Source organism: Natrix helvetica (assembly GCF_964273705.1).
Source record: "Natrix helvetica genome assembly, chromosome: 16".
NCBI lineage: Eukaryota > Metazoa > Chordata > Lepidosauria > Squamata > Natricidae > Natrix > Natrix helvetica.
In genome coordinates this window covers 2,361,529-2,383,255 of record NC_138563.1, presented here as the reverse complement: position 1 = coordinate 2,383,255, position 21,727 = coordinate 2,361,529, and the positions used below count along the sequence as shown (strand labels likewise).

Here is a 21,727-nt window from a genome sequence, read left to right as displayed (position 1 = left end):
CAGATAACACCCACAAAAAAATCAGTTTTTAAACTCCATTAACTTTACCCATTGAACGCATGCCATATAATGCAATGTAGAGAAAAACTTAAGAGGTCATTAAAATGTAAAATAAAAAAATAGGATTGGAAAAAAGGCAGAGCTGGTGGCAAGACCCAAGAAAACAAACCCAGTGGGGGGGGGGGGGGAAGAAAGCGATCCCCGTTTTTTAAAAAGAAAATATCTCTTTTCATGATAACAGTTTTCTCAGTTTGGCTGTATCCATCGTCCCTAGGGATGCCCAGAATGCAAAAGTTAAAGCCTTAAACGCACCAATAATAAGCCAAAAGTCAAAGTGAAGGACTTTAAAAAAATGTGCATCGGGTTTTTTGAATTTAAAATTATTTTTGACAATTTTAAGTGGGGAAAGAAAGAAAGAAAAAATTATGGCTAGCAGAGGATGGTTTCGATCCATCGACCTCTGGGTTATGGGCCCAGCACGCTTCCGCTGCGCCACTCTGCTTCTTGGAAAATCTTCCTTCTTTAGACCTATTATGAAGAACTGAAGCACATGCGCACTAAACGTTTTCAAACTGAATGGAGTCTTATTGTGTAAAAAAAAGTACAGGTTTCACGCCCTGCGCATGCGTCGACATTTGGAATCTCCCGCCCACCACTCTCTTTGGGATTGGTCAACAACCTTCCCGCTCGCCGCCTTCCCATTGGCTACATTTTCCCCTTGTTTCAAGAAGCGGCGTACATCGAGACAGACGGACAGAAAGACCAATAGCTTTCGAGAGAAAGGCAGGGAGAAAGACCAAACCCGCTACCCCGATTGGCTAAAGCGTGCCAGGGGGCAGAGCAACCCGTCGCGAGCCGGCTTACTCAGCCGCGCCGTCCAATCGCGGCGAGGCTTGTTGCGAAGCGGGCCGGGTGTCTTTTTACCTCTCAGATTCCTCGCTCGGCTTTTCTTCCCTTTTCCTAGCGCGGCTCGCCGGGAATCGGTTTCCCCCCCCCGCCTCAGCCCGGAGCGGAGACGGTTCATCCTTTACGGGAGAGACAATGAGGTGAAGCCGGAGGAGGGGGGGGAAAATCGAGGCCTTCCTTCCTTAAGCACGTGAAAGGACTACAAGTCCCATCGTGTCCCTTTCGGGGTGGGGGGGTTGCCTTCGGCCTCTTGACTACAACTTCCATCGTTCCCGAGAGAGAGCTTGGATGGGAGTTGTAGTCCTGGATGGATGGGGGAGGGGGGAGAAAAGGCAGGAAAGTGAAGCCTCCAAAAACAGCAGCAGTCTATCTGGGGAGGGCAGGAGGGGCGTTTGGATGCTCTCCGTGTTCGTAGTGATGATGATAATAATAATAGTAATAATAATAGTAATATTAAAAATAATAGTATTAATAATATTAATATAATATAATATCACAGTAATAATAGTAATAATAATAATAATAATAATAATAATGGAGGATAATAAAGGTAAATATAGTAATAATCTATCATTCATAGTGATCAATATTATCAAACATTTAAATAATATAAAATATAGAAAATTGGTAATAAAACACTTAATGATGATGATATTTATTATGATTATAGTCATTCTGGATTCCCCCAAATGATGATCCTTCACAGTGATAAGAACAAGACAATGATAATGAAAATACTTATAGCTATGATTATAATTCTGGATTTCCAAAACGAATTCCTCTTAATTTTCTCTTCCTTGGCTCTGGGAATCCCCTCTCCCCACTCCCCCAACAACAACCCCCCCTGCCAGGTAGGCTGCCCAGCCTTCAAAGTGGGGCTTTGTTTTACTTGCTTTCCTCTGGTTTTGGGGGGGGGGGGGTTGGCCTGGAAACACACACACACCCAGAATGGCTAAAAAGGGGGGTGCATGTGCCTCTTTTGGAGGGGTGGGAGGAAACCAAAGGAAGCCTGGTTTTTGGGGGGTCCTGGTGTTGGGAGGCTCTATCTCCCCCTCCCCAAATCAGGGGGAAGGTGCCACTAAGGGGGGGGGGAACTGCCTGTTGGTGTGGAGTGAGCAGGGGATGGAAGCCCTGCAGACAAGGCGGACCCCCCTCCCCTCTAAAAACGCCAGATACGTCCGCAGAGAAGACGGACCCACTCCTCCTTGCCCTGTTTAATGCTTGAAGAGGTGTTGGATTAGCTGAATGCAATGGAGCCTCCACCTGATCTCGCAAGGTTCTGTCCGGAAGGCAAGGGGGCGTGTGGGGGTCTGGGTGGGGAAGGGGTCTCACGAGCCCAGAGGAAAAGACAGACGGGTTGGCTCTCTTCCAGGCCTCCAGAAGCGAGATCGAACCTTCCCAGCATCCGGGAGCCCAGAAGGGGTTAAGCGGATGGGAGAGTTAAACCGTTAGGAAAAATAAAATTAAAATTAAAAGGCATTTAGCCGAGCTGTGCCATCAGAGATCCGTTCGTTGGGCTGCAAAATCCCTCTTTTAAGTTGCAAGCTTTCCCACATCCCCTTTTACGTAAATGAACGATGTGCAGAAAAACAGCCACTAATTTTTCTCTCCCTTCCTCCATTTCTTTCAGGGGCGACAGAGGCCGTGGACGCGGTGGACGCTTTGGGTCTCGGGGAGGCCCTGGCAGCGGGTAAATCCTATGGGGGAGGAGGGGTTCCTTAACAAAGGGATGCCTACACCCCAGAGCAGCAAGCCTAGAGAACTTTTGTGTGCTTTTTGACTCTTAAGACATAAACATTGCTACACTTTGCAGCCAAGGAAATTTAACACTGCCCCCCTGTAAGCATTGGCCCCTACCTTTCTGCTGTTTCCTGGGGAGGAGGCTGTTGTAGGCCTTGTTGTAGGGGGGAGACAGAGGCCCCACGGCCTGCTTGCTTCTTGATCACCAGTGAAGTTGTGCAAGGAAGAAGACTCCTACAAATAAGAGATGATATTTTTCACCTGTGTTGGCTCAGCCAGAGTGGATTCACCTGGCTGAAGGCCTGATCCTGCCTTGAAGCAAAATTGACACCAGCTGGGTGCCTGAGGGGAAACACCTTAAAGCTTTCAAAAAAATAAATAATTGGGGTGTGTGTGTGTGTGTTTCCCCTCCAGATTTGGGTCCTCCTTTCCTAATTTGCACATCCCAAATTGTGGAATTGACCAGGTACCCCGGCTTCGTAATTGGATGAGGTTTTAAAACCGAAGGACGCTAGAGAAGCAGTTAAGATTGTGCTGTGAAATCCCTCGGTGGGAGAATCTCTCTTAAGGCAGCTCTGAATCCCTCATCCAGGCTCACCAGTTGGCTATTGTGAGCATGGTTGCACCTGCGCATGCGCACACACACAGAGGCTCTTAAAGTGAGCAGCTAACCTGTTGGATTTTATTCTGGCACGGTAGACCCATTTTGATTCCCAATAGGAGTTACCAAGGGTTTCAGTTTCATTGACGGCCGTTAAATCTGTTTGTCGTGTATCATAGCCCGGTTCTAATCAAATATATGAGGGCCACCCTTCTGCGCCAAACTTTTAAAAAGCCAAAATCAATTAATCAGAATAGAGCTGGAAGGGCCCCCAGAAGCACTCTGCAGGCCGGAAAGGGGCACGTTTTTGGCGAAAACGGGCCGTTTGGAGCGCTGCAGACTGCTTCTGGGAAGGCTCGGGAGGCCAAAAACACCCATATTCGGTCTGTAAGATGCACCTAAATTTTCACCCACTTTTAGGGGGGGGAGTGCGTCTTATAGTCCGAAAAATGTGGGTGAAAACCGTAGGAAGAGTCGGTTTTCCCCAGGTTGGTGCCAGTCCAATAAAGCTATGCACATGCCTCGGAGGTTGGCTTACTATGGGTCTATTACTTGGAATGTTACCTGGTACACAGGTGGTCACCCAGCGGAGATCGGACCAGGTAGGTGGCAAAGCCTCCCATCTCTCTCTTCTTCCCTCTCTTCCAGGTTCCGACCCTTCGTGCCTCACATCCCTTTCGACTTCTACGTGGTGAGTGGGTGGTTTTGGAAAACTGGACCTTCTAAAAGGCAGGAGATGTGGGCAGAGGGGGGGGGGTTCCCCCCAGAATCCCCTTCTGAATGGGATCTTTCTCCCTTTCAGTGCGAGATGGCATTCCCCCGGGTCAAGCCGGCTCCGGACGAAACGTCTTTCAGTGAAGCCTTGTTGAAGAGAAACCAGGATCTTGCCCCATCGTCCGCTGAGCAGGTGCGTTTCCCCCCCCCAAAGCTCCTCCCAGCGCAAGATTTTTTTTTTTAAGTTGCTTGTAAACATCTTTCCTAGAACACTTTGCACCCAGGCAACAGGCTGGTTAACTGCAAATGAAATGTTTATATGTTCTATATATTGTAAAATAAAATTAAAAGTTGGTTGAAGTCGGGGACGGGAGCTTAAAATTAATTAAGGGGGCAGCTCTTAATTTCCCTATTTTGAACACGCTGAGAGGGGTGGAGAATTAAAGCCTCCTAATGCTTCTTCTTCTTCTTCTTCTTCTTCTTCTTCTTCTTCTTCTTCTCCTTCTCCTCCTTCTTCTTCTTCTTCTTCTTCTTCTTCACCCTCTTTCAAATTAGGCCTCCATTCTTTCACTGGTCACCAAGATCAACAACGTGATCGACAACTTGATTGTGGCACCAGGGACGTTCGAAGTGGTGAGGTTCTTTTCCTTCTCCCTAAGGGAGGGGTGTGGAGAATGGGTGTGGGAACACGGGTGCGTTTCCCAAACCAGGGTTCAACCGGCCAAGGGTACGTTAAAGTAGTGACATATTTATGGGACTGGGAGTGAGTTTTCTTGCTTTGTGTCCCAGGATATAACTTCAGTTGCAGCTACAGTTGCACCATAGCCATGTTTAACAGAATAATAAGAGTTGGAAGGGACCTTGGAGGTCGTCTAGTCCAGCCCCCTGCTCAGAATACAGAATGACAGTTGGAAGGGACCTTGGAGGTTTTCTATCCCACCCCCTGCTCAGAATAGAGAATAACAGAGTTGGAAGGGACCTTGGAGGTCTTCTAGTCCAGCCCCCTGCTCAGGCAGGAAACCCTACGTTTGATTCATCACAACTTTCCTTTGCCACTTGCAAACTGAACCAGTTGTGGTTGCCGCAAACCCAGAACAACAAATAATAAATAATAAACTCAATAACCTGTTTTCATATGTGAATGCCGGCTTCCTTGTCCTCGCTCCTTGATTGACAAGTGCGCCTTTCCCTACAAGCAATCTGCGCAAGAGGGTTGTGGTCTCATATATTCCTATATATATATATATATATTCCTCCCATCTTTTTTCTCTTTCTTTCTTTCTCTCCTTCCCAGCAAATCGAAGAAGTCCGCCAGGTGGGCTCGTACAAAAAAGGGACCATGATGACTGGCCACAACGTGGCGGATCTGGTTGTGATCCTCAAAATCTTGCCCACGTGTAGGTATTCGGGATCAGGAGGAGGTGGGATTGCAGGGGTGTGTGTGTTTGTGTGTGTCCCAGCATTTTGTGTTAAACGGTTCCTTCTCCTGCAGTGGAAGCTGTCGCTGCTTTGGGGAACAAGGTTGTGGAGAGCCTTCGCACCCAGGACCCCGCGGAAGGTAAGCAACGGATCCCACCGAGTTTGGCGCCATCCGCCTGGGAGAGAGATCTCTCCTCCCCCCCCCAAAAAATACAGCACCCGTAAAATCACGAATTCGCTTCCTTCTCTTTCCTTCGCCTCTCAGTTCTGACTATGCTGACCAACGAAACGGGCTTCGAGATCAGCTCGGCCGATGCCACGGTGAAAATCCTCATCACCACGGTGCCCCCCAACCTTCGCAAGCTGGACCCCGAGCTGCACCGTAAGGAGGGGCGGGCCGCTTCCTCCCTCGGGGAAAGGAAGGGGCGGGTTAGGCTTAGGACGGAAGCGCAGGGGGAAAAGGAGACGGCACGCATGGGAAAAATCCAAATTTTCAGCCTGCTTTCGGGGAATCTTTTAAAACGGTGGTTTGAAAGCGAAGAATAATCAGCAAATAATGAAATTATTTCCCCCCGCAGTGGATATCAAAGTGTTGCAGAGCGCCCTGGCTGCCATCCGCCACGCCCGCTGGTTTGAAGAAAACGCCTCGCAGTCCACGTACGTTTATTTATTTTTTCTCTTTTGGATCAGGAAGCTGTTTTCTGTCCTTGTAAAAAAAAAAGAAACGGCATTTTCTCTATTTTCCCTGCCGTTTTCAACTTCTGTTTCACCTCATTTCTGGCTGCCTTATTGCAGCTTTAATTTTTGTCCGTGAGCCGGCTCTTCGTTAGCGCAATATTTTCACAATCGTCCAAGACACCGAGAAAGTCGTCCTTTTGCTCCTGGCGCAGTCGGTTGTCATTGTGCATGACTTGAAGGCGCCGTTTGCGGAGGTGTGGCGGGCACACCGACCCTCGACTCCCCCCCCCCCAAGTATCTTGGCATCAGAGAGGGCACAACTGCCCCCTTTTTTCTCTTTTCAGGGTGAAAGTTTTGATCCGCCTCTTAAAGGACCTCAGGATGCGTTTTCCCGGCTTTGAGCCTCTCACGCCATGGATCCTCGACCTTCTGGTAGGTTTCGGAACAAGTGGGGAAGTTCAAAGAAATTAAGTTCCTAATTTAGATTAGCCAAGCGCTTTCAACTGCTAGTTTTCTTGGCGCCTGGCTTCTACCTGCAAGCCCTTTCCCTCACCTCTTTTGCGTCGTGTGGGACATAAATTTGAAACACATTTCTGGAAAAAAAAGACAAAGAGGATTTGGCAGGCTTGTGGATGGATCTGGGCAGCCAAAAACAGCGGAGATGGAAAGAATGGTTGGATTGAAAATGAAAGATGTGGATGAGAGGATCCCAGGGAGGAATATAGGAATTAAAAGAGAAGAAGGGAAATTTCCAAAAGGGTGAGAGATGATGGATAAAAAGGATCTTTTTTCTTAAAAAAAAATAATAATAAGATTGGCTGGACTGAGAATTAGAAGAACTAGATTAAACAATTAGAATTAGGAGGAATATTGTTATACATGTTTTTGCATAACGGAAAGTGAACGTCAGAGGTTAGGGTTAGATTTTGAAAAGGAATATTAGATATGCCCAAGAATAGTGTTATAGTAAATATTAATTGAAAAAGGAAGGAATACGTGCTGATATCAATATATATAACAACACTAGACTACGTTCATTTGATTAACGTAGTAATTTTTTACCTGTATTAATATTGGTTTTGTACCAAAATGAATGATACTCCAATGTCACACTGTCCATGCAATGATACTGGTGTACGTTTAATTTGTCAATTAATATTTACGACATCCTTCTAGTAAGTCATAAGGCTGTTCTTGGGCATATCTAATATTATCCTTGGTTGCCCAGAGTTTTATCATCCCAAGTTCACACTTGATACAATTTCGGCACTCGGACGGAAGTGAAAAAACCCAAAGCTCTTGCTGACTCCCGACGTCTTTTCTCTCTCTCCCCATTCCAGGGACATTATGCAGTTATGAACAATCCCACTCGGCAACCGCTGGCCCTCAACGTAGCTTACAGGTATGGCTGCAAGCCGCCTTCCCCCAAAATTGGGACATCTATTTTTTAAAGGATTAAAAACCTTCCTTGCTTCTGGTCATCCTTAAATCGAGTGCCAAGAATCGGGGAATCAGGGACAGCTCTGGAGAAACTTGACTTTCTGCCTTTTTTCCCCTCCCCTCCCCAGGCGCTGTCTTCAGATCCTGGCTGCGGGCTTGTTCCTTCCTGGCTCGGTCGGCATCACCGATCCGTGTGAGAGCGGAAATTTCAGAGTCCACACCGTTATGACCCTGGAGCAACAGGTTAGCGTCCTCTGCGGTCACTTGTCTTAAATGTAGTCGCCCTAAAAGCCAGTGCGAGCCCCCCAAGTTTCCCCTGGATGTCCCAATTAGATACAGCCTCATCGGAGGATGATAGTCGGCATATTTTAAACTTGTGTGTGTGTGTGTCATTTGCAGCTTTGTTAGAAATTCTTTTGGTTAGACGTGCAAGGAATTGGTCTCTCGCTTAGCTCAGCCTGGACGTCCCCTTAAATACATCCTCGCTGCGTGATTACAGTTGCAGGTTTTAAAGTTGTGTTGTTTGCCCACGTTGGAAAGTCTCCTTCGTAAGCCCAGCTTCGCTTCTCTCTAAGGGTGGTTCAATTTTGTTTAGTTTATTGTCATTGCATACAACGAAATGAAGCGCCGTCTTTGGTTTACATTATAAGTATAAAAATAAAACACACGTCCTTCATATCCTTATCTATAAAATTGAATTGAAAACCCCTGATATTGCATTAATATCACACTATATAGCGTAGAATTCAATATAGTTACTGCCCTGGGATAGAAGCTGTTTTTCAGTCTATTTTTGTCCTTGTTTTTATTGCTCTGTACCGGCTGCCAGGTGGTAATAGTTCAAAAAAAAAAAAAGGGGGGGGGGGGCAAAATTTAAGCGGAAGAGATATGCAGCGTTGAATAGAAAGAGCCGCAAGGCCGTGAAAAGTTGGACTTAAATTCCCAGGTCTGAAGCCCCCTCCTCAGGACAGACTCCATCTTTCCCCCTCTCTTAGGACATGGTCTGCTACACAGCTCAAACCCTGGTCCGCATTCTCTCGCACGGAGGCTACCGGAAGATCCTCGGGCAGGAAGGAGACGCCAACTGTAAGTGTGGAAGCGTTTGCAGACCCGGCGGAGGGAGGGAGGGAGGGGCTGAGCAACCCGTTAAGAAACCCCGGAGAAACGGGCGCGAAGTGGGGGGGGGTCCCTCTTCCTGGACCCACGGAAGCTCCTTGCTTTGCAGACCTCGCCACGGAAATGTCCACCTGGGAAGGCGTGATCGTGACCCCGTCGGAGAAGGCTTACGAGAAGCCGCCGGAAAAGAAGGAAGGGGAAGAGGAGGAAGACAACCAGGAAGAGCCAGTTGCTGGGGAGGAGGAAGAAAACATGGAAACTCAAGAGTGATTCGTGGGGGGGCTCTCAGGTACCTTTTGAACCCCGTCGCTGCTCCGTTCTCCCTCCCGAACAGCTGGGAGATCAGCCGAGTTAGATCTTCCGAACGGCCGCCTTCCAGATGTTGCCCAAAATCAGGAGCCAATCCTAGCCAGGATTTCAAAAGGGGCTTCTTGGTGAAATGTTTTGCAGCCTTGACCGTAACTTGGGATCATCCCCCAAAAAAGCAAGAATCAAAATGACAATAAAATCAAAGGGGGGGGGGAATAATTTAAAAAATCAAACCGGAGAGAATCACAACTGTGCTTCTATCTTTCAGGGGGATTCCGCCCTGTCCGAAACGCGATGGGATGAGCCAGTGACGAGATCGAGTCCTCCCTCCTTTCTGTCCCACTTCTTCAATGTCTTTGTTTTTTATAACTCTTTACCATTAAAATGGGGGTGTCCCCTTATAAAAAGATGGTGTTTTGTACAAAAGCTTTTTGTGATTCTTCATTGCTGTCGAAGTCCACATTGTCACGGACGAAAATAATAATAATAATACACATTTCCTCACCAAGATCCCCTTCCAGTCCTTTTAAACATTCTTCAAAAAAAATCTACATTTCTGTGCTAAATTTCCTGTGATTTAAGTTAAGTTCTGAATTTTTCGAGTCAGTCATCGATGCTCCCTGCAATCTGAAGCTGGGACATTTTTATTTATTTATATTTTTGGGGGGAAATTGGATGGCTTCCTGTGCTTTTCCAATAATGGATTCACAGCCCAAAAGCCAGCTGCAAATTTATTTAACTGCACATTTTACTTAACAAAAGTTGGAAAGAACACTAAATCCTGGTTTGACCGTTAATTGCTGCTTGGTTTAAAAGAAAGCTCCGTCACGCTCTTCCTGGATATTTGTCATTCTTACAGCCCTAATTTTTTATTTATTTTTCCCTTTCAAAATCAGCCTGCGAGACAAAGAGTTTGTTTTTGGTGAAACCTTTTATTTTATTTTTTCCCAGGAAAAAAAAAGTGGGAGAGAATCAAGATCCAAACTTTTAGGTTATTGTTTATTATTCTTCCGCTCCTCTTAAGGGAGTCATCCTTCCATTCTATAATTCTAAACACACTGCGACTCGAAATATTTCCGTTTTTAAACACATTGCGACTCAAAAATATTTCCATTTTTAAACACACTGCGACTCAAAATATTTCCATTTTAAAACTCACTGCGACTCAAAATATTTCCATTTTTAAACACACTGCGACTCAAAATATTTCTATTTTTCCTCGCCGCTTTAAACATGGGTTCCAAAATTAGCCCAGCAAAATTCCTCTTTCTGGGCTGCACCCCCAAAAAACCCAATTTTGGTCTCTTTCCAGGTTCGTTCAGGAGTTCGTGGGTGCCTGTAAAATGGCTACAAAGTCGGATTATTATTTTTATTATTATTATTAATATTGCCTTTGGACCCCTCCTCACTTGCTGGGGGAGCTATGGGGGTAGTTGCTACTGGCATCCAGGAAGGCCTTCCTTCGGGCGGTCTCTTTACCCACGCTGTGGTTCAGCCTCCTCAGCCGTTCCTGCCAGGGGGAAAATGGGTTAGGCGGCATTTTAATTTCTCAATGTTATTTACGTTCTTTGCACGCAGGATTCGGCTTCCGACGGTTCCTTTAGTGACTGGTTCGGAGTTGAAGCTGGAAACGGTGGCTTGTCTTTCACACTTAATGACGGTTGCAGGGAACAAAACTCAGGAGGCTTGCCAACTGGCTCGCATTTATGACGGGTCGCCGTGTCTGGCTCGCATTTATGACGGTTGCTTTTGCGACCGAGCAAACTCAATGGGGAAGCCGGATTCACTTAACCGGGTGATTAACCGATTCGCTTAAGAGCTGCCTTGCTTAGCAACATACATTTTGTGGCCGTTAAGTTGAGGACTACCTGCATTTTATTCCTTTGTTTATAAAATGTGTAGCCCCCCTCCCCCCTTAACCGAGCAACCTGATTTGATAAGACATTTTTGTGTTGGTTGTTAAGTGAACACTGCAGTGTTCAGATTTTGCAATGGCGCAAAACAATTGTTTGCTCTGGATATATATATATATATATATATATATATATATATGTATGTATGTATGTATGTATGTATGTATGTATGTATGTATGTATATATATATATATATATATATATATATATGATGTCATTAATCACTTAACTGGTCGTATAAGTCGAGGGCTACTTGTGACTGGCGGAACTTAGGTTACTTCATATTCCTTCGTATCACAGAGGACTAGGACCTTAGTACCTTAACTAAGCTGGTTTACCACAACCTTTTAAAGCCCTCACCTAAGTTGCTAGTCCTTTGCAAGGGAAAAGAGAACGAAAATGGGAGTTGGCTCAACTTCTTACTCCATTTTGGTAGCTGCCAAAAAAATACCCACTCTAGCCCGTCTATAAACCAGGCGTTTGGGGCCTCTGCGATGGGACTCCAATTCCCATCGTCCCCCCACCCATACCTGGGCGTTCTGCAGGATGTTGTTCACGAGGACGACTCTGCGCCGGGCGTTCAGCAGCTTCTTGACGTAGGGATCCAAATCCAAGGCGACTTTCTGGTCCTCATTGATCCGGCAGAGCTCTGGGTGAGGAGGAGAGGGAAATTGTGGTGGTGGGGCTTCTGGGGTACGGGGCCAAGGGGAGACCCGGAGTGAATGTCGGGACTTACCCGCAGCCAGGCTGTCGATGTGCTCCCGCAGCTCCACTTGGCTCTCCCTGTTGGACAGAGACGAAAGAATTGGGTCTGGGGGCTTTTTTAAAGCAGCCTTTTAGTCCACGAGAAAGCTGCACCTGACGGATTTCAACCCCCACCTGCCTGGCTCTAAACTCAGAAGCCCACCCTGGCCTTAGGAGCAGGGCAGCTACACCGGATGGACACCCACCTGCCAGCTTGCGAGAGCCCCTCCCTCCCCCACCCCCTGTGGGCGTGTCCAGGTAGAAGCTACACCAGACGGACACCAGCCAGGAAAAAGAAGCTGCACCTGATGGATTCCAACCCACCCTTCCCACCAAACCTGCCTGGCTTTTAACTTAGAAGCCCACCCTCGCCTTCCAATCAAGGCAGCTGCACCAGACGGACACCTGCCTCCCCCTGAGCCCCTCCCTCCCCCCTGTGGGCGTGTCCAGGTGGAAGAAGCTGCACCTGACGGATTAACACCCTCCTCCCCCCCCCCTCGAGCTGCGAAGGCGCCCCTGACGGACCGCCGCCTACCGGACGGCGTGGACGTGGGCGTCCAGCTGCCCCACGGCCGGCCGCAGGAACTCCAGCAGCCCCTCGGCGAAGACGTCCCGGGCGGCCGGTCCGGCTGGGCTGGGAAGGCCCGCCGTGGTCGCCATGGCTGTCGCCGCAAAGCACGCCGGGATGTTCCGCGCCTGCGCACAGCCCGGCGGTCGGCTAAACGCACCGGCGCAAGGGCGGCCCGCTTTGCCGAAAGGCCCGCTGGGGATTGAAGATTTCTCGTCTCCAGGTTGCGCCTGCGCACAGCCCGGCGGGCGGCTGAGCGCGCCGGCCACGCAAGGGAGGGCCGCTTTCCCGAAAGGCCCGATGGGAAATTGAGTCCCTCGAGTGGAAAGGTTCGAGGATTCCCTTCTCCAAGATGCTTTTTTCTGTTTTTAAAATCTTAACTCGTGCAAATAATATAAAACGTATTTTCCTCGCAGGCTCGAAGGGCGCCTTGGAGAGGAGAGGATTGGATAAGAGTTGGATAAGGGACCTCGGTAGGTCATCTAGGGGGTTGGACTAGATGACCTCCAAGGTCCATTCCAACTCATGTTATTCTGTATCCAACCCCGTCCCACCAAAAGCAGGAGCCCCCACCCCATTTCTGACAGATGGCAGCCCAGTCTCTTCTCGAAAGCTTCCAGTGATGGAGCTCTCACAACTTCTGAATTAACAGAATAACAACTTGGAAGGGACCTTGGAGGTCATCTAGTCCAACCCACCTCCCCATGCAGACCATACCCCCATTTCTAACAGAGGGCAGTCTCTTGTTGAAAGCCAGTTGTGAATGAGCTGGTTTGAGTTGGGAAACTCCCCAACAAAACTTGAATCTAAATCCAAATTCTTGGGATTTTATACTAAATCTTAAATCGAGTATCCACTTGTGCATATCCATTTGCTTATAAGGTTAGAGTTCATACAATTTTTACTTTTATAAGTGCACAAAAGCAATACCAGTGTTCTTTTCTATGCCTCCTCCCATTAAGCCAGGAAAGCTTCCAACCAAAAGCCAAGTTTTTTTTTTCCTTTCTAGCGGTTAGAAAACCCAAGAGACCAAAACTTGAAATAAATAGATCACAAATTGATCCCACTCCGTTAACATCCCATCATTTGTGACTGGAGTGTAGCAGTTGTTGAGATTGTTTTTAATGTATACATATATATTTATTTATCTTTCGATTGTTCAGCCGCCTGGTGGTTCAATGGGCAGCCAATAAATTTTATCAGCGAAATAAAATCCAGTCCAGCACAAAGAATCAAGAGTGAGGTGGGTGACCCCCTCCTCATCATTAATCCCAAGGGCTGGTTTCCCCCCCCCCATCTTGGTTTGTTAATTTTGCACAAAGCGACTACCCAACTAGTGTGCCACACAAACCCTGATTTGGGCTCAGTGTCGCATCAACACAAGAGAATATTTGTGTCGTATTTCCAAAATGTAAGACGTTAAGACGCTGGCAGGACGCCCAAAGTCAACCAGGGCACGAAGGACGCCCCTTAGTTGGTTTTTCAGCTCCCCCCCCCCCCAAAAAATGCAAGTCAATCAAAACTTTTGAGCAGGATTTCAGAAAAGGGAAACAAAAGTGGAGCAGCCAAACTTTGCGGCGAGAAGGGAAAATAAAAATGATAACTCTGGTTTATTTAGCTGCCGATGGAAGTTGAGAGATATATATAGGGGACAATTTAGGGAAGCTATATATAGGAAATTTAAAGGGGAAAATGGGAGGGGGTACCTCGATGGACAGTGGCCAGCAACCCCCCCTTCCCCCCAAGGATTCATCCGTTCAGAATTCCTGGCAACTTTTCTTTGGAGAAGAAAAAACACACACACACAATAACACACAACAGGCACACATTCCACAGTTTTCATTTTCCCTGCCATGAATGGTTCCTTACAGAAAACCCCGATGTTACAAGATGCCGTTCGGAACGGAGGAGTTCACAAAACCGCAGATAGCGAAGGGGGAGAGGGAGGATGGGGGGGGGGGGGGGGAAGAGAGAGGAAAAGTGATCGTCTCCTTGGCAACCCAACCCCCCCCCAAAAAAAAATCACGTAAGTAGTTCATCGCCATTAAAAAATAACAACCCCCTTCCCAGCTTCTTCTTCTGGGTTTAGAAAAATCAAATTTGGGGGGGCGTAGATTTCATTTGTTTTTCTCCGGGGGGGAAGGTGGGGGGGAGGATGCCGGCTTGAGACCCCAGCCACCAAGTCGCAATGTGGCCTGTTGGTAAAGTGTGGGGGGGGGGTCTGGGATTCAGCCCCCACCCCCCAGCCGGGGGCAAGAGAGGACATTTGGGGTAGAGGAAGGAAGGGAGAGGGAGACATGCGATCTTCCTCCATTGGGGGGCAAAGATGGGGGGGGGAGGGTCCGGGGAGGGTCCCTCCTTCGCTAATAGGAACGGGGACCAACAGGAGCTGTTCAGACACCCCGATTAAAGACTGCAAAGTCTCCCGTCCGCACAACCAGGAGCGTCGAAAGGTAAAAAGGGGAAGGAAACATTTCGAAGGGAAAAGCTCCTGGCTTTCTAAATTTCCGCTTTGCAGGCCCCTCCCTGGCAGGAGGAGCTCGGCGGTATTCGTGGCCGCCGCCGTAGGACCAATCTACGCCCCCTCCCCGTCCCCCCCCCCAACAAGGGTCCCCCTTCCCCAGTCTCAATCGTTGGTTTCCGGGTCTGTCTGAGCCATGTAAGCATCCAGCTCGGCGTCCAGGTGTCCTTTCGTTTTCGACATGTAAGCGTCCAGCTGGTTGTCTAACTGCTCCTTGGTCAGCGCCGGGCGAGTGGCGCCTCTGCCTCGGCCCCGGCCTCTTCCGCGGCCCCCGAAGCCGCCCCTGGCCCGGCCGGCCATGCCGCGACCTTGGGAGGGGAAAAGAAGACGGAAGGGGACAGTTAGAAGACTGCGAAGTGGGGTGGGGAAGCGTTAGATACCCAACCCAGGGTGGATGAAAATTGATTATTTTTTAAAAAAAAAAATCCAATCCCCCCCCCCCCCCAACCCAACAATCCCCGAGACCGTTCTTCGGATTCATTAAACTCACCTCTGCCGCCAAGGCCGCCCCGTCCCATGGCTCCTCGGCCCAGGCCACCCCTCCCGGGCCCTGCCCGGCCTCTCATGCCTCCTCTCCTCAGCCCCATCCGGGGGCCGAGCCCCCGGCCTCCCCGAAGCAAACTATATCCTGTAATAAGAGAGGGAGGGGAGAAGGGTCAAACATAGGCAATCACTTTTGGAGATTAAAGCCCTACCAGTAAATTGTAACTGGTTCTACCCCCTCCCCCCCCCACAACTTCTCAGCCTCCTCCCCAGGTAAGAAATCACCCCTTCCCCAGGGCAACATCCAAAGAATCCCCCCCACAATTCTCCTGGGGGTTGCCTCCAGAAACACACAATCACACACAAATCAAATTATTCCCCAGGGCCAGTTCTGTTCCACGGTGATGTGGTTTTACACCCAGCACACCGGACTTAAGCATCTCTCCGTCTGTCCGTCCTCCCGGCGGATGTGGCAAACTGGATCCAGTTTAAGAGGCCAGTTTTGAAATGTCTTGCTACTTCAAAAAAAACCTGACTGTCACTTCCTGCCATTTCCACGGTCACACAAGTTTGTTATGGACAGGCAATCCTCAACTTACGACCGTTTGGAAGTTACGAAGGCGCTGAAAAACAGGGACTTTAGAACCTGTCTTTATGAATGCTGCAGCATTCCCCTCCCCCCCCCCCCCAGTTCAGTAATGATATTTCTATTGAATTCTACAAAGGAGATAGCTTGACTGACGTGATTCGCTTAACAACCGTAACAAAACGAAAAAGGCTGCCGGATTAGGCATGACTGAGTAATCACCTTGCTTAATATTAAGAAATTCTGTTCACAATTGTGGTCGTAAGTTAAGGACTATCTGTATTCTTAAGACAGCCATATATGAGCAGCACAGAAAAACCACAGCCATTTTTTTCATCTTGCCAAGTGTCCCGTTTTGAGAGCCCGCCTGCCCCTTACAGCGCACTCACCTCGCAGCGGGATTCCTCCGCGCAGCAGTCCCCGCGCTCCGCGTCCCCCGCGCATGGCTCCCCGGGGCAAGCCTCTCTGCCCCATCGGCAGCCCCCGTCCTCCTAAGGCCCCACGGCCCAGGGCTCCCGCCGGCCGGCCTAAACGTGCCTGGATGTTACTTTTCCCCAGACGTTGCTTCAGGCTCTTCTGGAAGAAGGGAGGGTTAGAAGAAGGGGAAGGGCACCAGGGACAAGCAGGGGGTGCAAATGGCACGCCCAGGCGTGAGCTACCTTAAATCACCTAGAAGGCAGAAATTTGCATTAGTAGCTGCATCGGAGGAAAGGGGGGAGAAAATCACACGGCTGGCTTTTGCGGCAGGAAGACCTCACTCTTAGTTCGGTGGCTGAATGACTACCTCTTAATTCAGTTTTGAGTTAGGAATTAATTCAGTTTGAGGGGCTTCTAAAAGAGGAGGGGGGGGGAGCAAGCTATTTTCCAAGGCACCGGAAAGCCAGATAAGGAATAAGGAATAAGGGATGGAAATCGAACAAGGAGGGATTCAACGTGGAAATAAGGAGCAATTTTTTGAGCGTAAGATCAATCAACCCATGGGATAGAGGTTGCCTTCAGAAGTTGGTGGAGCTTCATCGTTGGAAGCGTCCGAGACTGGACTTTCCATCAGACAGAAATGGTGTAGGGTCTGCTTGGGCCGGTGTGTGTGTGTGTGTGTGTGTGGACTAGATGACCTGCAAGGTCCCTTCCAACTCTGTTAATCTGATCTAAGCTTGAGGGCAAGCCAAAGGGGAAAGTAAACGCCCCTCCTCCTTTGAATCCATCCAATAAATCCTTCCATTCCCCACCGGTCAGTTAGAACTGAAGCAACTTCTTGGGCCCTCGGGAGGATGGAAGGCCAAGTGTCCCTGTTATGGAATTTGCCACGTTAGAAGTCTAGAGAGATGAAAACAGTACAGGATTCTCTTTTTATAAATGGCTCTGTGTGTGTACGTATTAAGTGTATGTTCCAGCAAAACTCTGGAATGCCTCGAGCAATTTCAACCAAACTTGGTACACAGATGACTTACTCTCTGGAGAAAAACACTGTGGGGGTAAGACACCCCTAACACCCTTCGGGTGTGTGTGTGTGGGTGTTCCGTTAAGATACAGCCTGTTGTGCCTTAAAATGGCTTCTACTGTACAGCGCAGTGGAGTTGCATGATAACGACTTCGCAGTACTCCACACGGGGCTCTCTCTGATAAGGGGGGAAAATCCAGCATTAGAAATAACATTTGGTCCAGACATTTTCCCCCAGCAAAAGGGGTGGAATCCTATCCCCAAACAATGCTGGGTTTTGTTCCCATATATATAATATAATATATATTTATATATATATATATAAATAAACAGTGGCCACTTTCATTGACCACATCTAATCTCTCCCTGGCGTTCTGGCCGTGAATTTGCAACCGGCCGACGTTTCTAAAGAGGAGAAATGGCAGAGTTTTGCTAATAATTCACCCGACTTGTGTTTGAAAGGAGAGAGGGAGCATGGCCTGAAATTCAGCCCTGCGGGATCCAATTGGGATCGTTTACAGGGACCAGAGGTTTTGCCTTCTGAGCTTCCAGACTTTGGGATTGCCAGAGCCCATCCTCACCTTCACCCTCCAGGTCCTTCCCACCCACCCGCAGCTGCTGAGTGTCTCCTCTACCAGCCTCACCTGCTTGAGTTTCAAGGCAGCCTGGACGGAAGGCCTGCTTTCCATCTGTTGGGCCAGCCTCCGGTTTCGAGCACTGGCTAATTGCTGCTGCTGCATAGTGGCGCGAATATTCACCGGGATCGGCTGTTTGTTCTTCAGCATATTAGTGAAGCTTCAAGGTCGAACAAAACGGGGGTGTTTAAGCAAAGGTTTCACGATAAACCCACTTTAAGAGGCATTTCACAGCCCTCTCAGAGCAGAAGGGAGGGGGGTGCACAGCTGCATCCCACGAATTTTTTTTTTTAAAATAAACGTAATAAAAGGTGGTTACACACACACACAAGATCCCGTTTAAAGCGTAATGGGAACGCTTTTTGTTTTCCTCATTTTTCCACAAAGCGTGCGGGGGGTGGGGTGGGGGTGGAGGGGGGTGGGGGAGGGGGGGACAGACACACACAACATTCGAAAGGCGTGGATGGAAAACCAGAGACGGATGATGTCCGAATAAAATCAAGCAAAGGTGAGAAACGGGACAGAGCGAAGCAGAAATGGCGGTGAAAAGACAGGGAGGGAGGCGGAGGGGGAGGGGGGTCTAAGTAGACAAGGGAGGGAGGGAGGATGTTAAGAAAGGAACGCTAGGCTACTCCCAAAGCTACAAAACCTCTGGAGACTAGGACAAATAAAGGAGATCAAAATGAAAGAACAGCCAACACTGCAAGCTCCCTCCAAGCCACCATATTGGCATCCTGAAACTGGCATTGAGGGAAGTATCCCAAATCCATAAACCTGGCTTACTCTTCCTCTAGTTCTGGTCCTGCCTCAGGCATTAAAGCCGGCTGGGTGACTTCGGGCCCTTCACTAGGACACAATTGAGCCCAATCTTTCTGTTGTTAAGTGAGACATTTAAGTCATTTCTACCTCATCTTGCGACCTTTCCTGCCGCAGTTATTAGGTGAAAGAATGCAGCTGTTAAAACGAGGAGCAGAGTTGTAGTCACTCCAGCTTCCCCACTGACTTGGCTTGCAACGAGTATACGAGTCAGTTTGCCAAGCTGAATTGTGACCGCAGGGATGCTGCAACATTCGTTAAGTGTGAGAAACCGCCATTAGCCACTTTTTCCAGCGGTATTGTAACTTCGGCCATCGTACAGATACGTATTACCTGTAGATTCTTAATACTACTGAGTTACTATACTCTTCTGCTGGACATTTAGGCCAATTAACCTAGGAATATCATTTAGCACAGAAGGGGAAAGAAAAGCGAAAGCTTTGGGCAACAGTCGGGCGTTTGAACTCACAGAGACACGGACGAGGAGGAGGAGGAGTGCAGAGGAGAGGAAGGAGCAGGTGATGGAGCCAAGCACTTGCCTCTTACAAGGCCCCCAAGGAGCCTTCGGGCTGGTCAGAGCGGCCAGCTGCCTGCCTCTTACAGCACAGACCACACGAGCTGGCGCGTGTCTGCCTAGGGCACAGCAGGAAGCCTCCCGCAGCTGCGGTGACATGCTACCACACTGCGGGTGTAATACCACACATCTCTAGAATATGAACACACGTGGAAGAAAAAAAAGGAGGGTGTTTCCTCAGGACACATCCCACCACGCAAACCGGGTTCTTGCCGGTTAAGACCGACACACGTTTGCCCTTTTCAACCTGGTGTACCACGGCGGGCTGCGGGATCGAAGGGCAGCAGGGAGCTGCCCGTGCGGCTCTCGGGTGCCTCTGGATAGATTACAAGCATCGCAAAGACCGCTCTTGCTCTTGGATACCAAACAGAGTTTACAGAACTAAAAAAAAAAAAAGAACGTAAAAAATAAAAAGATCTTATGAGCTGAAGGTGGCCGTTGGATTCCTCACCGCTCGTTAAGAGACATCTTGCTGGTGCTCTTAAGCACGACTTTCGGTGCTGACTGCGTGGCCATCTCCGGTGCCCAGAACCTGCACAAAGAAGGAGGGTGTTATTAAAAGAGCCCAATAATTTATTGATATCCAGCTAGCGGACATATCCAAGGCGCTTTCTTCTTCCGATTTTCCTCCCAGCAACAACCTGTGAGGTAGATCCCGCTGAGAGGGAAGGATTGGCCCAAAGTAATCTAAGACAGGGGTCACCAAACTTTCGGACCTCAGGGACCACTAAATTCATAATTTTAAATCCCACAGACCCCTAATACATTTAAAAAAAAAGATAAATAGTATTTAGTGTAATATAAAAAATGCAAATAATTTTTCTGCGGAGCACCAACATTTTCTCGCGGACCCCCAGTTTGTGATCGCTGATCTAAGATGTTTCACGCCTAAGGCAGAAATAGAACTCCCCATCTCCTGTTGATTGGCCCAGAGTCACCCAGCCAGCTTTCTTATTTAAGGCATGACTAGAACTCACGGCTCCTGGTAATTGGGTGCTTTCTTGCCTAGGATCTTAATTACTACCCCAAACTGGCTCCGTTTTCTGTTTTTATTTATTGGTTTTAATATTCTTGATTACGGACTCCTAAGGACCACCGGAAACTGACCAGCTGCCCACCAGAAGAACGGAATATAATAACGTCGTTGTTGCTTTGAATGTACACTAACTGGCACATATTAAAAATGAAATATCGTTGCATGCAGCTCTTAAAGGCTCGCCAATGTAACACTACATAAATATAGCAAGAGAAATAAAGACAAAAGTATGGATGTAGCCACATAAATTATATGAATTCCCAGCTGTGGAGCCAGAAGCTACAGAAGCTCCTGGGAGGGGGAAGGGGCTTTCTCCCCCTCTCTCCACCAGCCTACCCTGCAGGGTAATTTCAGGAACCCTTAATTCAGAATCCAATATGGTCTTTTAGAGGGGAATAAATTTGACGAAGAGACAAGAGGCAGAAATGAGAGGGAAAATAAGCTTACGAACGTCCATCATTGTTAGCATGGAAAATAAAAGATGTATAAAAAACTAGGACCGCGGTAAGGGAAAAATTTGTGTGTGTGGGGGAATTGCAAACAGGCTATAGCTATTAATATTCTTGTTATAGTTATTAATAGCTTGTGTGCGCTCAGATTTACTACTGACTTTTCGTTGGATTTGCTTTACTTGCAACTGTTATCCTTACAGGGCACTGTCTTTTCAATTGAAATAAATCAAATAAAGACATTTTGTTAAATATTGCATACATAAGCATGAATCAAGTTAAAATATTTTCAAAAAATAAAATATAAAAATTATAAAATAAATAAAAAACATACAGACACCTCAGATGGGATATGTAGTCCAAAAGACCCCCCCCAAATAAGCGCCAGGTGTAGGGGGGGAATGAGCGCAAGGGAGCAGCCCCGCCCCTCTCCACCGGAAGTGCCCGCCCCCACTTCCGGTAGGCCGCGTTTCGAGCCTGTCACGTGGCCAACGGTCCCGGGAAATCCCTCCTAATCCCACCGGGCCGCCCGCCCCCCCGCGGTTTCCCTCACCGTCGGGGTCGAGGCTCGCCCTGCTTGTTTTGCGGCTCTGCCGGCGGCTGCGACGGGAGGCTCCGTTCAGGCCTCGCCCGGCCGGCCCCGTCGGATGCCCTGAACGCCAAGATGGTGGCGGTGGTTGTTCTCCCCGTCACTTATCCGACCCTCCGCAGCAGCAAGGACGCGCTCTCCGCCACCGCCGCCGCTTCTGTCGCTGCTCCGCCGCCGCGGCTTTCTCCGGCTCTCAAATCTCCCCTCAGAAAAAGCCCGGCAAAATGGCGCCGCCCAAGGCTTGGTTTTCTTCACGAGCTCGCGCATGCGCCGGAGAGGGGCAGGAGAGAGAAAAAATGGCTCCCCCCTCTCCTCCCCCGAGATGCGCAAGCGCAGAAGAGCGAACGCGCGAGCGAGACGAGGGCGGTGCCCCAAGAGCGGGGCCGAGCGACGAATAGCGACTCGTGTAGCCGCCGAGGGGCGGAGCTTCACTTCCCCATTCATCAGG

At 48.7% G+C, this 21,727-nt stretch overlaps 3 protein-coding genes across 6 annotated transcripts; 1 reads left to right on the top strand and 2 right to left on the bottom strand.

Annotated features, from left to right (window-relative positions):
* The first annotated feature begins 886 nt into the window (after positions 1-886).
* Positions 887-9,349, top strand: ILF2 (interleukin enhancer binding factor 2). Its single transcript, XM_081968448.1, has 15 exons — positions 887-1,046; positions 2,537-2,596; positions 3,896-3,938; positions 4,050-4,154; positions 4,517-4,594; positions 5,256-5,358; positions 5,454-5,519; positions 5,646-5,762; positions 5,959-6,037; positions 6,403-6,490; positions 7,399-7,460; positions 7,627-7,741; positions 8,494-8,584; positions 8,724-8,903; positions 9,192-9,349. Exons 1-14 carry the CDS (start codon positions 1,042-1,044, stop codon positions 8,882-8,884), a joined length of 1,173 nt encoding a protein of 390 aa, XP_081824574.1. The 5' UTR covers positions 887-1,041; the 3' UTR covers positions 8,885-8,903; positions 9,192-9,349.
* Positions 9,350-9,835: 486 nt separating this feature from the next.
* SNAPIN (SNAP associated protein) lies at positions 9,836-12,294 on the bottom strand. 2 transcript variants are annotated; one of them, XR_014176607.1, is made up of 5 exons: positions 12,117-12,294; positions 11,574-11,620; positions 11,368-11,486; positions 10,022-10,433; positions 9,836-9,987 (listed from the first exon to the last, which is right to left on the bottom strand). XR_014176607.1 is itself a non-coding variant. In XM_081968471.1 (4 exons), the coding sequence occupies exons 1-4, from the start codon at positions 12,239-12,241 to the stop codon at positions 10,329-10,331; spliced, it is 396 nt and encodes a 131-aa protein (XP_081824597.1). In that variant the 5' UTR covers positions 12,242-12,294; the 3' UTR covers positions 9,836-10,328. The 2 variants fall into 2 exon arrangements, 1 of the variants encoding a protein (XP_081824597.1); XM_081968471.1 differs by having other exon boundaries at positions 9,836-10,433.
* Positions 12,295-13,973: 1,679 nt separating this feature from the next.
* On the bottom strand, positions 13,974-21,611 carry CHTOP (chromatin target of PRMT1). Of its 3 annotated transcripts, none has more exons than XM_081968468.1 (6): positions 21,244-21,600; positions 19,657-19,737; positions 17,825-17,975; positions 16,129-16,315; positions 15,161-15,298; positions 13,974-14,978 (listed from the first exon to the last, which is right to left on the bottom strand). In XM_081968468.1, the coding sequence occupies exons 2-6, from the start codon at positions 19,719-19,721 to the stop codon at positions 14,776-14,778; spliced, it is 744 nt and encodes a 247-aa protein (XP_081824594.1). In that variant the 5' UTR covers positions 19,722-19,737; positions 21,244-21,600; the 3' UTR covers positions 13,974-14,775. The 3 variants fall into 3 exon arrangements, with proteins under 3 accessions (XP_081824594.1, XP_081824595.1, XP_081824596.1); XM_081968469.1 differs by having other exon boundaries at positions 16,129-16,312; positions 21,244-21,596; XM_081968470.1 differs by lacking the exons at positions 13,974-14,978; positions 15,161-15,298 and having other exon boundaries at positions 16,226-16,408; positions 21,244-21,611.
* Positions 21,612-21,727: the final 116 nt, after the last annotated feature.